The sequence below is a fragment of the Phascolarctos cinereus genome, unplaced genomic scaffold (assembly GCF_003287225.1).
Source record: "Phascolarctos cinereus isolate Bilbo 61053 unplaced genomic scaffold, phaCin_HiC Scaffold_726;HRSCAF=1367, whole genome shotgun sequence".
In the NCBI taxonomy this organism is placed as follows: Eukaryota; Metazoa; Chordata; class Mammalia; order Diprotodontia; family Phascolarctidae; genus Phascolarctos; species Phascolarctos cinereus.
Window position 1 is genome coordinate 230698515 of NW_027556098.1, and position 12906 is coordinate 230711420.

General features: G+C 36.6%; 1 protein-coding gene and 1 long non-coding RNA gene across 3 annotated transcripts in view; one reads left to right on the forward strand and one right to left on the reverse strand.

The window, feature by feature from the left end:
- The window catches only part of RBMS1 (RNA binding motif single stranded interacting protein 1), a 245618-nt gene that overhangs the window by 212503 nt on the left and 20209 nt on the right, over window positions 1-12906 (forward strand). For both annotated transcript variants that reach the window (XM_021004858.2, XM_021004859.2), the window contains exon 7: window positions 11561-11667. In XM_021004858.2, coding sequence (XP_020860517.2) covers window positions 11561-11667 — 107 coding nt within the window. The remainder of the gene's footprint in view (window positions 1-11560; window positions 11668-12906) is intronic.
- Window positions 11821-12906, reverse strand: part of LOC110220718 (uncharacterized) — a 140761-nt gene continuing 139675 nt past the window's right edge. Inside the window, exon 7 of the long non-coding RNA XR_013483049.1 lies at window positions 11821-12762. This is a non-coding gene — a long non-coding RNA (uncharacterized LOC110220718). The remainder of the gene's footprint in view (window positions 12763-12906) is intronic.

Sequence of the window (12906 nt, forward strand, 5' to 3'; positions counted from 1 at the left end):
AAAAGCATAACAGAAATAAAACTTGCTTTTTGGTGCCTCGCTGCTGCATAAAACAGTCTAGCATTTCCTTTATGCCCATCTGTTCATGCTCTAATAATAATTTTTTAAAACTTCACATTTAAATAGTGCTTTACAGTTTACAAAGCGCTTTAACATACATTTTTGTGTTTGAGACAGTTTATCATGACTTTTGGTGAAATTCATCTAGAGTCATTTCTGTGATCCTAGTGAAGTCTGTACATAATCATGAAAAGAAAAACAGGAAAATAAGTCTTTGGGAGGAAAAGGAGACTTTTCATGGGAGGGCAGGATATGACATAAGGTAGGAAAAGAACACATAAAGAGGGGGCCTAAATTAAGGCAAGTATTCACTGAGGTACTTTTTGCCCAGCATGACACTGATACTCCTTATGTATCCCCTGCTGCTCTGTGCCTGTCATTGAAGAGATCATAGTGGGATTCTACTGTGGCACTGCACATGTGACCACTAAGAGAGTCTGACCCTAAGAATTTAGCTTGTTTTAGGTTTGTCTCCTATGGTAATTCTGTGGTTGCCTTTCACTTTTCTAACTAGTTGCTTGGGCTCAAATGGCAAATAGCAGAGAAGACCTCAGAATACCATGCCTGTTACCTCCATCTGACCTATCTTCACACACAGGCTGAATTGGGGCATTGTCTTTGCCAAAAACCAAAAAAATAACTCTTTGGTTGTGCTAGAATGAGTGTTTTTGGTTGTTAACATTTTCATACGGTCTGGAAAGTTTTTCAAGGATTTTTATTATCCATTTGGCTCCCTTAATGCTTCAGTCTTCATTGTCATTACTTTTTTTTTTACTTAATAAAATGGAATTGCTTGGAAACTATAAAGGAAAATTTATACTTAAAGGCTTTTAAGACATTTTCAGAATGTTTGGGGCAATGGTATTCTATCTTGAGGTTAAAAGCCCTCTTCTGAGTTCTTCCTTAATACATTTTGAATTTGTTTAAAGTTACTTGGATGCATTCAATTGTGTGTGCTTGAGGTGAAGTATTACTTTACTATTAAATTGATTCTATGTGTAGGGTTCTTTATCTAGGGTCCATAGATAACTCTTGAGAGGAGAGAGAGGCTCCATGGGAGATTTCAGTAAGTCTGTGAACTTGGCTTTTCACTAAACTCTAATTGAAATTTGGCATTTCCTTTGATTACAAATATAAGCAAGAAACATTATTCTGAGGAGTCTATAAGCTTCATTCACCAGGCTATCAAAGAGGGAGAGAGTCTGCAACCCAAAAATATTAATAATGCATGTTATTAAAATTTTATTAATATTATTACTAAAATAATAATGTATATATTTATATATTCAGGCTAGTTCTTCATAATTAAGAGTGCTTTATATGTATTATTTCATTTGATCCTCACAATTGTGCCCTGGGAAGTAGGCAGCACAAGGATTATCTGTCATTTTAGAGATGAGGAAAATGAAACTCACAGAAGTTAATGTAAGTTGTCCATAGTCACATAGCTTATAAGTAGTAGAGACAGGATTCAAATCCTGGTCTTTTGAGTACAAATTTGGCCCTCTTTCCTATATACCCTACTTCCTACCTCATAAGTTAAATGTATGCTAAAAAAAGAAGCATGATTTTCGAAAGAGGGTACTGTTGAGTGTTTTCCCCCATGTATCTGCATGTCCTGCTCTGCCTGTGATAGGGCAGCTGTAAGTAATTGTTATTATAATCAAAAACACCCACCTGTAGTCAGTTTTTTAGAAGCCCAATTTACACCCTTTTGCTGTCAGGTTCTGCCAGACAGAAGCAATAAGTTGCTAAGCAAGATTTTATTAAAAGCATAAAAATCTTGGATACAAGATGCAGGTGTTACTATAAAACTGGAGAGATTCCCCCCCCCTTTTTTTGAAAGAGGATCCTAGGCAATAATTTTAAAACAAAACTAGCATTTGAACTTTCATTATTCAGTAAGTGGCTATGTTAAGGTACATTGCTACTAAGTTTATTAAATCAAGTGAAAAATACTGGAGAGAAAAGTCCTGTAAATCAAACAAATAAAAAAGACTCTCTTGATAAAGGTAACTTCTGATAGAGAAACTTCTACACAATGCAGAAAACTACAGAAAAGAAACGCTCTTATAAATGATAAGATGAGATATTGGAGGCTAGCCAGTTTTACAGGCTGAATGGGGGTTAAAAACCCTGCATATGAGTAAAGAAGACAGAGTGCGCTAAATTGTAACAAAATAGGTGTGGGAGGAAGAACAACTGTCTAGAGAAAACACAACTTGTCATGCTGTTTAGTTACAATAACATAGTATTTACTGAAACAAAGAAGGGGTTAAACACAGTTATCGGAAACAGAACTGGACCTCCCTGGAAACATGAGAAGAGATCAGGAAATGATGTTATGCAAGTAGAAGAGGGGGTGTATTTCATGGATCCTAGGATAGGAATTTCTAAAAGCAAAGCAGAATGCATACAAAAAAAAAAAGCAAACTAGTTATGTAGCAAACATCCACAGAATGTAGTAATTGAGGCACTTTGAGAATAACAAACATTGTCAGAAAGAAAGTGTTAATTATGATTGCTTTTTATCAAAGATAGTTTCAGTTTTACCAGTGGTGATTGGGATCAAACACTGCACAGCTGGAAAATGGGAGTTTCTAAATAATATCATCTTCAGTTATAATGTCTGCCAGTGGCTAACAACTGGAAAAAAGCATTGAGAATCACTGATTCAGGACACAACCACAACATGAACATCAGTCCCTTACACTAAGAAAGAACTCAGAGGTCTTCGGAGCAATTTGATTTAAGTAAGTGAATAGAATTTCCAGGAGAACGTATCAGGAGGCTGCAGTAGTTAATCAAAGCTGGTATTTTTGTAGTGTTCATTTTTAGCCTGCCTATTAAAAAAAGGAGATTTAAGTCAAATTTGCTGTAGCATTTCAGCTAGCAACATGGGTTAAGAAAAGACTTACTGGAAATGTGCAAGTATGTTACCATGTGACATCACTCATTTTAACTGAATCGCTTTGGATGGAATTTTTAGTGCCAAACAAGTCAAAAAAGTTTTGAAAAACTATTTTGCCACCAGAACTGTATTCAGAACATATCAAAGAATGGACCGATTTGATTGTCATAGCTTATTCCCAAGAGGTTCCAGCAGCATGTACAATCGAGTATCTTGTTTTTGTCATAAACAACCTGAGACATTTAACAAACATCCAAGGTTTTATGTACTACCTTATTCTGTGTTTAGGAGGCACATTGTCCTTTATTTCTGATCTTAAATAGATAACTTTTTATTCCAGATTGAAAAGAAAAGCCTTCTAATCTGAACAATGACTAAGATTCACCCTTTGCTTTTTGAAGTACTCTTCTGCTCTCAGGTTTTGCAAAACCTTGAAACAGGAAAGAGAAAAGGAAGTTACTAAACAATGAAATATAATTCCTCTATATTAGCAAGGCAGTCAACTGTTTTAGTTACTATGCATCACTTTTTCAGAGTTTTTATTCCATTCTTTCCTGTTCTCCAGCTCTGAGTTCATGGAGATTTTCTCTATATCAGAGCTTTACCCTGTTCTTTTTAGGCCAAGTTAAGGATGTTATCTATATTATTTCAGTGTAATCTCCCTTTCCACCTGTCTGTAGAAGATAACTATCAGTTAAGATCACTTAGCTAGCCCACAAAAGTCTCATTTGCAAAAGTCAGTCTTCCTGTTTATTTTCTGGGTTAAAACCTTTCAGAACAATTTTGGACTGGAGAGAGGAGAGATCTAAGAGGCCTTGAATCACATACTTGTCGTTTCTTTGTATAAAATTTTATAGCCTAGGTGTATTCTGTATCATTTACATAGGTACTTGGTTTTATGCTAAAGCAGGCCTGCAAAATCTGTGGCCTGCAAGCTGCTTACAGACCATGGTCATGCCAAAAGATTTTGGGAGAACTGCAGAAAATGTAGAGGAAAATCATTTTTCACAGGTTGCCCAAAATCCTTTGGCAGGTCACAAGTTGTGCAGGCCTGAAACCAAGAATAACTGAACTTCTTAAAAAATATATATATATCCATAAACTTTTTACAAACACTATTTTGTAAACTTTATGCGATAAGATTTAGAGTTGATAAGCCATACAACAGCTAATTATTAATTGCCTACTATATGCAGAACACTCTACTCCAGTCCTGTATCACCATCTTATTCTTACATGATTTTCCATTAGATGTCCTATAGGCATCTCAAATTCAGTATGCCCCAAAGAAAGTTTGTTATCTAGCCCCCCAAGCCCAGGGGACTGAAGGGAAAACGAATAATCATTTATATAGCACCCACTATGTGCCAGGCACTGTGTTAAGTGCTTTAAAAATATCTCATTGATCTGCCTATTTCTTTAAAGGTAACACTGAATTTCTGGTCATCCTAGTTTAAAACTTCAGTGCCATCTTCATTTTTTTGTTCTTCTTCATACACTGTGTCCGGTCAGTGGTCAAATTGCCTCAATTCTGCCTCTACAATTTCTCTCTTATCTGTCTCCTTTTCTTTAGTCATATGACCACTGCCTTAGTCTAGACCCTCATCACCTCTCCCCTAGATATTGCAATAGTCTCTTAAATTTTTTCTCAACTGTCTCTCTTTGCTATGCCATCCTCTTGTGTGACCTTGGTTGGAGGAGCAGGAGGGGCTCATTTTTCTCGTCTATAAGATGAGATGGTTAACTTAGATGATGTCTAAGGCTAGCTAGGTATCTATGATCCTTTGATCTTGGGCCACAAATGACATACCAGTTATAAAGTAATGTGACTGATTTACTTCTGCAGCTCTAGAGGCTGTTCCAAAAGAGTTCTTCAAAAAATGTTTTGAACAAGGGATGGTATTATTGGAACAAGGCTTTTTACCTCCCAAGGTGACCACTTTGAAGGTTGACTTTCATTTGGGAACATAAACTCTGATGTGTTTGTTTCCAACAAATAAATATCTCATCACCTTAAAGTCAGATGACATATGTTATACATTCAGTTTGTTTGCTTGCTATCTCCCTTACCCTTTATTTTCTGACACCATTCTCCCTGCTTTCATGTTAGCAAAAATGGAAGCCAAGTAATAAAGTGGCATTCATCATCAGAAGGATTTGTATTTTCTTTTATATTTTAAATTTCATTAAAACCATTTTTGAATATTTTGAGGTAGCAGATAGACTTAATTTATTTGAATTTTATTTCTAGAGTAGTATAAAACATAATTTGAATGATTTCTATTTAGAATTTAGAGGGGGACAAATCTCTGCCTTACTGTTTATTTGTTTATATGAGTAAATAAATGAAAAATGTCAGATTTCTTTAATATTAAGTAAGTGTCCTTGGTAGAGCTGTGGAATACTAACAATGAGAAAAGGCCCTTTTGAGCTAATTTTCTACCTGTTCCAGTGCCTGACTTCAATCTAGTTCTCTCAGATTCTTTGGTCCAGGGCTTCTGTAGGTTCTGCAGCTTACAGAGAAAACTGAGATTAGGAAACTTCCCCTCCTGCTTGGTAAGGATTAAGGTATGATATTTAGAATGTCCTTACTGGGAATAAGCATACTTATTTTAAAGAACATCTTTGCACAGTTTTTTTCTTCTCCATAAAACTAAACCAAATCATTCAAGTTAAGCTCTTTATCACTCTAGAAATAAAATTCATATAAATTATGTCCATCTGCTTCCTAAAAATGTCCAGAATTACTACAAGAGGAATCCTTCTCCATATTACTTATGTTCCTAGAATGCATGATACAAGTTATTTAAAATAAATGAGACTTCAAGAACTTTTAGGGAAGTGTAGTTTCTCATGCCTAACAGCTTCCCAAGAAGGTGGAGCAGCAGTGCATAAAAACAGCAGCTGTTGCTGCAGCATTAGTCATTCATTTCTGGATTGTATTTTTTGAATGACCAAAAACTCCTCTCCCCTGCATCATGTTAAACTGTTGATTACTACAAATCATGTAGCCCAAAGCATCATTGTGCTGAAAAGGTCTTATATGCACAAAAATATTAATAGCAGCTGTTTTCATGGCGGCACAAAACTGGAAATTAAGGGGGTATCCATCAGTTGAGGAAGAGTTGAACAAATTGTGGTATGAATGTAATGGCATCCTATTGTGCTGTAAGAAATGAGGGAAAAGTTTGTTTGAGAGAGCCATGGAAAGACTTGCATAAACTGAGGCAGAGTGAAGTGAGCAGAATCAGAAAAAAAAATTATAAAAATGAAAAATTTGAAAGACTTAACTCTAATCAACTAAATGATCAACCACGATTCCCAAGGACAAATGAACAAGAACACTATCTGCCTCATGATAAAAAACTGATGGACTACTATGCAGAAAAAGAAATAGATTTTTAGTGGGATTTTATTTTACTTGTCTGTGTACGTGATATGAAGATTCTGTTATTTTTTTTTCCTTTTGCGCTGAAGTGGGAGAGATGAGAATAAAAAGATGAATGCTTGATAATTGGGAGGAAAAACAATATAAAAGTAATTTTTTTACAAAAGAAAGTCCCTATTGGAGTGCTTTGTATGGAATACTGAAGGACAGTTATTTTCTTGAAGCAAATGGCTTTGCAATATTAAATTTTATTTTTGCTATTTAATGATAATTTTTATTAGTTATGGCATTTCAAAATAAGGCAGTTGTTTTTTCCAAGATATAAAATACCTGCCAATGTGCAATGTGCTCAACTCATATGTGGAATAGAAAAAAAATTTAGAGACAGCTTTGAATCACAAGGTAAATAAAATTAATTTGAAGAATATTAAAATATATCTTGTTTCATCTACTTCCACTAAAAAATATCTATTTGCAAACATCATTTATTAGAACTTAGTCATTTTAACTTTTTTTGGTTGGACTTTATTGGTTCTTGACTTTCTTGTTCCATGATTATATACAATCTAAGTGAGTGAAAATCATTAAGAACTATTTTATTCACAAAAATGCATATACAAATAAATCCATGGCAAATAGTTTCAGGATGATCTCATTACATCATGAGCTTATTTAGTGGGGTTTTTTTAAGGAAATAAAATTTAGTAAAGTTATACTTTTTGATGGAAAGCCTTAAAAACTAATTAGTGGTGATCTGTGAAAAGAAAAAAAAATTACAAGGTACCTATTAAATTTATGACAGCCATATGCATCTGAGATTATCAAATCCTGATATAATCAAATCACACTTTATAGTTGTTCTGTTTTCAGCATCTTATGTCAATTACAAGGCCCCTATTATGGAAGACAGTGCTCAACTGTTGAGCTCATACATGTGTTTGTGTATATATAACATATTTAGGTGATAAACAGAATCAGTGTAATACATGGTTAAACAGGTTACAACTCTTGCCCAATTTGGCTGACTTGCATTGAATGTCTTGAAACAGTCAAACAGTGTTTCTTGCTTTTTCCAAATTAGATCATGTCTATGAGGAAAAACTAGAAATTTTGCACTACTCACTGGGCCAACTAAACTCCTTAAAAATAAAAAATCTGATTCAGAAAGAAGTATTATAAGATCATTTTAAGTCCAAGTGTTAATTCTTTGGCATTGTCAAGTATAATTTTTCTAGATTTCCTACCTGCCTGGCCATTTCTCCTTTCTGTACTCTCATTTGGTGATTTCGCTAGCCTCCATCAGTACTGTTAAGATCTTTATGTAGATGACCCCTAGATCTGTGTGCCCATCCCTCTCTCCTGAATGCCATTTGCACATTTTCTAATTGTCTTTTGGACATTTTGAACTAGATTGCCATAGGCATCTCAAACTCAGCACATCCAAAATGTTATCTTTCCAATAAAACCCACCGCTCTCATGAACTTCCTCAGGAAGTCACCACCATTTTTTCAGTTACTCAGGTTTAAAACCACGTAGACATCTTCAATTATTCACTGTTCCTCACCCCACTCTCTCTCTCCTGCAAATTCCTATCCAATAAATTGGCAAATCTTGTTAATCCCACTTCACCTCTTCTGTCCATTCGTACAACTGCCTCTCTAGGTCATGTCTTCATCACCTCTCACCTAGGCTATTACAATAAGCTTTTAATTTGCAGCTATGTAAAGATGGATTGTGATAGAGAGAAAATGGACACAAGGAGACCAAAATGATTTTCCCCAAGTAGAATCTTTGCATGTTACCGCCTTCCTCAGTAACTTCCATTGGCTCCCTATAACCTCTAAGAGTAAATATAAAAATCCTTTGTTTGGCATTTAAAGCTCTTCACAATCTAGCCCCTTCCTTTATCTCCAGTCTGCTCACGTATTACTCCCCTTCACACAGTCTATGGCCCAGCTTGTTGTTAAGTCATTTCAGTCATGTCTGACTCTTTGTGGCCCCATTTGGGGTTTTCTTGGCAAAGATACTGGGGTGGTTTGCTAGTTCCTTCACCAGTTCATTTTACAGATGAGGAAATTGAGACAAACAGGGTTAAGTGACTTGTCTAGGATCATACAACCAGGGTCTGAGAGCAGATTAGAACTCAGGGAGATGAGTCTTCCTGATTCCCAGCCTCCGTGCTCTATCTACTGTACCACCTAGCTGTCCATGATCCAATTATATTGACTTGTTTCCTGTTTTTCACATACAGTGCTCCATCTCCCATCCAAACCTTGGCACCAGCTGTCCTCCATCCCTAAAATGTCCTACCTCTTTACTTCTACATTTTAGAATCCCTGGTTTCCTTCAAAACTCAGGTCAAGCACCATCTTCCTAGTCCCATCCTCCCTCTCCCATATGCTAATGCCTTCCCTGCCAAGGTTAACATATTTCTCATTTTATTTGTGTATACATACACACATGTCTCATCCACTAAAATGTTAGCTCCTTGATTTCAGAAACAATTTTTGCTTTTCCTTTGCATCCCCAGTGCCTAGCACCATGCCTGAGACAGATTATGTACTTAATAAATACTTCTTTATTTGGATACCTGAGAAGTACTAACAGTCATCAAAACTCCTCACCATCCTCCTCCAAAAGGTGACATCAGCCAGATCATATATAGGACAAATTTAACATCAAATGTATTACCAGATTTTTTTTATGTGGATGATATGTCCTTTGATGAGAGCATCAAATGAGATTTTACTTCTCTCAGTCCCAAGGACATTGTTTTGTGTTCCCATAGTCATCTTTCTCAAAGCTTCCCAAACATTGTTGGTATGTGGATACATACATATGTACGTATATTGCCTGGGAGACAAGAAAGACAAGTAGTGAGGAAGATCAGCACCTAATGATTTGGAACTGGAAAAGCATCATTAAGTTATCTCAACACATTTTCCTTAGACACATACTATCAAGCAACATGGAGAGAATGAGGACTGTACGATGTGTCTTTACTGGATAGTATGCTCTGGTGTTTCATCTCACTTAAAGTGATCCAGGGACAATGTTAAAGGAATGTAGATGAACAATTCAAGTCATTTATAAGTGTTCATGCCTACAATGTGCCAGGCATAGTCCTAAATGCTGAACAGAGAGAAAGGAATCAAAGGACTGTCCCTACCATCAAGGAGATCTTATTTTAATGAGGGAGACAACATGTAAATAACTGTATATGAAAGATACATACAAGGTAAACTGGAGATTATATGAGAGGAAAGGCAGCAGCATTAAGGGAGACTGGGAAAGACTTCTTGCAGAAGGTATGTTCATTTAGCTGGAACTTAAATGAAGTAAAGGAAGTCAGGAGGCGGAGATGAGAAAGGAGAACACTCAAGACGTGGGAGACATTGAGTAAAATTTCACAGAGTCAGGAGGTGACTTGTTTGAGAAATAGCAAGGAGGCCAGTGTCACTGGATAATGAGTATGTGGGGTAAAGTGTAAGAAGACTGGAAAGGTAGAAAGGAGCCAGGTTATCAGGGGCTTTAATACAGCTTCTCTTTCTTTTCCTCTATTGCATCTATTTGCTGTACCTTTAATCATTGTTACAGAATGTGATGATTTCTTGACAATCCAAACCTCTACTGAAAAGACAAAGAGGGTACTTCATTCACCTTCTGAGATTTGGCCAAATTCCCATCTTCTACCACACCCGGTTGTCTTAAATGGGAATTCCTTAGGCAGGAAAGCTTGGGGGAGTGGAGACAAGGAGATAAACAAAGGGCCCTTTTGTCAAAGGGAGAGTGAATGCTTATACTGATCTTCTTGCCAGACATTTAATGTTATGATTTATGCTCTTGCCTCCCCATGCTGTGAGTCCAGTTCTCATTCAGAAACTACCTCCATTCACATCCCAACATGCCCCATAAGGGTGTTGCCAACTGATTAAAAGAGAAAGGAGTGTCACACAACAGCCCAGACAGCTCATAGGGAAGGAATTACAGGTTCTTTGAGGTTGGGTGTTGGGGCTTTTTTGGGGGGTTGTTTTTTGGCTTGGGGTGTGTGTGTGTGTGTGTGTGTGTGTTTTGGCAGGGTAATATTCTAAGGCAGGTCATACCACAGCTTCCACCCTATGATTAGTGGGTGGGTAGGGGCTGAGCACTAGCAATGATGCAAAATAGGAAATAAATTAGGATAATAAGAGACAAAAGGGAAAGGAGTAAATTTTCCACAAGTAATATTTTTCTCTTTATGGTTATTTGACTTTGAAACAGCACATGAAAGTAGTAATCATGTTACTCTAGGAGACAAAGCACAGAATGTGGGAACAAGACAGAAGAAGCATGTGATTCCCCTCAATGTATTAATTAGAAATACACAGAAAGAAACAGAGCTTTCAGGAATCAACTACTATCTTCATTGTTATGGAAAAGCAGAGCAAAACATAAAAGAAGTAGCACAGGAAGAGAAGGGAGCAAGCATTTATTAAGTGCCTACTATGTGTCAGGTACTTTACAAATATTATTTCATTTGATCCTCACAACAACCATAGGAGGTAGGTGCTATTATCCCCAATTTACAGTTGAGAAAACTGAGGCAGACATAGTGACTTGTCTAGAATAACACAGCTAGAAAATGTCTGAGGCTGAATTTGAACTTAGGACTTCCTGCCATCAGGCCCTGCATTCTATCGACTACAATGGATACGAGCAGGGAAAATACTGATTAGTCCTCTTCACGTGTCTCAAAGTAGTACAATAGTAAATTTTCTTCTTCTGACTAATTTGTGATCTAGGGGCAATGTTGTATGGCAGACTGTTTATGGTGTCATGGGGCTTGGGTTTGAGTCCCATCTTTTATGCTTGCTATTTGTTTTGACCTTGGAGAAATTGCTTGTAACTTCCTTGAGCCTCAGTTTCCTCATCTGTAGAATGAAGAGGCTATACTAGATGGCTTCTATAATCCCTCATACGCTCAATTTATGACCTTTTTGAGCCTTTGAGTTGTTATCTCATGCTCCAGTAATAATATTGTTTTATTCTATAATGTACTTTTCACTGATGGACAATTTCAAAATTAATGTTAATCTTGTCTCTGCTACAACATTAGCAATGTTCTTCCCCACTCTATCCCCCTTAAAAAACCTCTTAGTTTTTCATGTTCTATCCCTGCACCAGTATAGTATTTGGTTTCACAGTATTCTTTCCTCCTTAGCTCCTGCAGAACCTCTGTTGTGCAAGTTTGCAGATGGTGGACAGAAGAAGCGACAGAATCAGAACAAGTACATCCAGAATGGGAGAGCATGGCACAGAGAAGGCGAGGTGAGGCTTATGAGTCCTTCCCCTGAAATTTCAGAGTGGCTGTATAGCAATGACTTCTTTTTTTTCTTTTTTTTTTAGTAATTTATTTTGATTTATCAACAATCACTTCCATATGCTTTTGAGTTGAAAATTTTTCTCCCCTTCCTCCCCCCCTCCCCAAGATGGCACACAATCTGATATTGACTTTACATTTACATACCCATTAAACATATTTTCACATTAGTGAAGTTGTAAGTAAAAATTAAAACCAATAGGAGGCACCATCAGAAAGATGAAAAAAAACTCAACAGAAGGTAAAAATAAGTGATAGCGATTCGACTTTCATAATTCTTTCTTTGAATGTGGACAGCCTTTTCCATCCCGAGGCCTCTGGAGATGTCTTAGATCCTTGTAATGCTGAGAAGGGTTCAGTTTAAGAATATTAGTCATTGCATAACGTGGTTGTTATTGTGTACGAAGTCCTCTTGGTTCTGCTCACTTCACTCAGCATCAGACCATGTTAAGTCCTTCCAGGTTTTTCTGAAGTCAGCCTGTTCATCATTTCTTATAGCACAATAGTATTCCATTGCATTCATATACCACAACTTGCTCAGCCATTCCCCAATTGATGGGCATCCTCTCAATTTCCAATTCTTTGCCACCACAGAAAGAGCTGCTATGAATATTTTTGTACATGTGGGTCCTTTTCCCATTTGTTTGATGTCTTTGGGATATAGCCCTAGAAGTGCTATTGCCAGATCAAAGGGTATATAGCAATGACTTCTTCAGGAAATAGTCATAGAAAAGACTTTTTTGGCCTTGCCACACATCACTTTTTGAACGGCTGCCATTGGTACAGATACGGTTTGTATCTTAGAATATGTCGTATCTTAAAACTGTCCAGATATACAGGAATCCACAAATCAGGTAAAATGAGAAGAATTTAACACTGGCTGAAGTCTTTAGGTTCCATGGAGCACACAGTTATAGGCCAGCGCTTGGATCCTCTGGGTCAATAGCATGTTTTTTAAGAGATGACAACATTAAACGCTGCTCAGAAATTGGGCTGTACAATCCCATGATACGTTTATGATTGAAAGGTTTTTCCTTTCTCCCCTGCAGATTATTTTAGAAAATTATTTTCCTATATGATAAAATCTTTAATATATCTTTAAGGTTACTAACTTTATGTGTTGTGTACATACTAAAATGAAACAAGATCTAGCAGATCTTGAACTAGGGCATTGAACTAGGAAAACT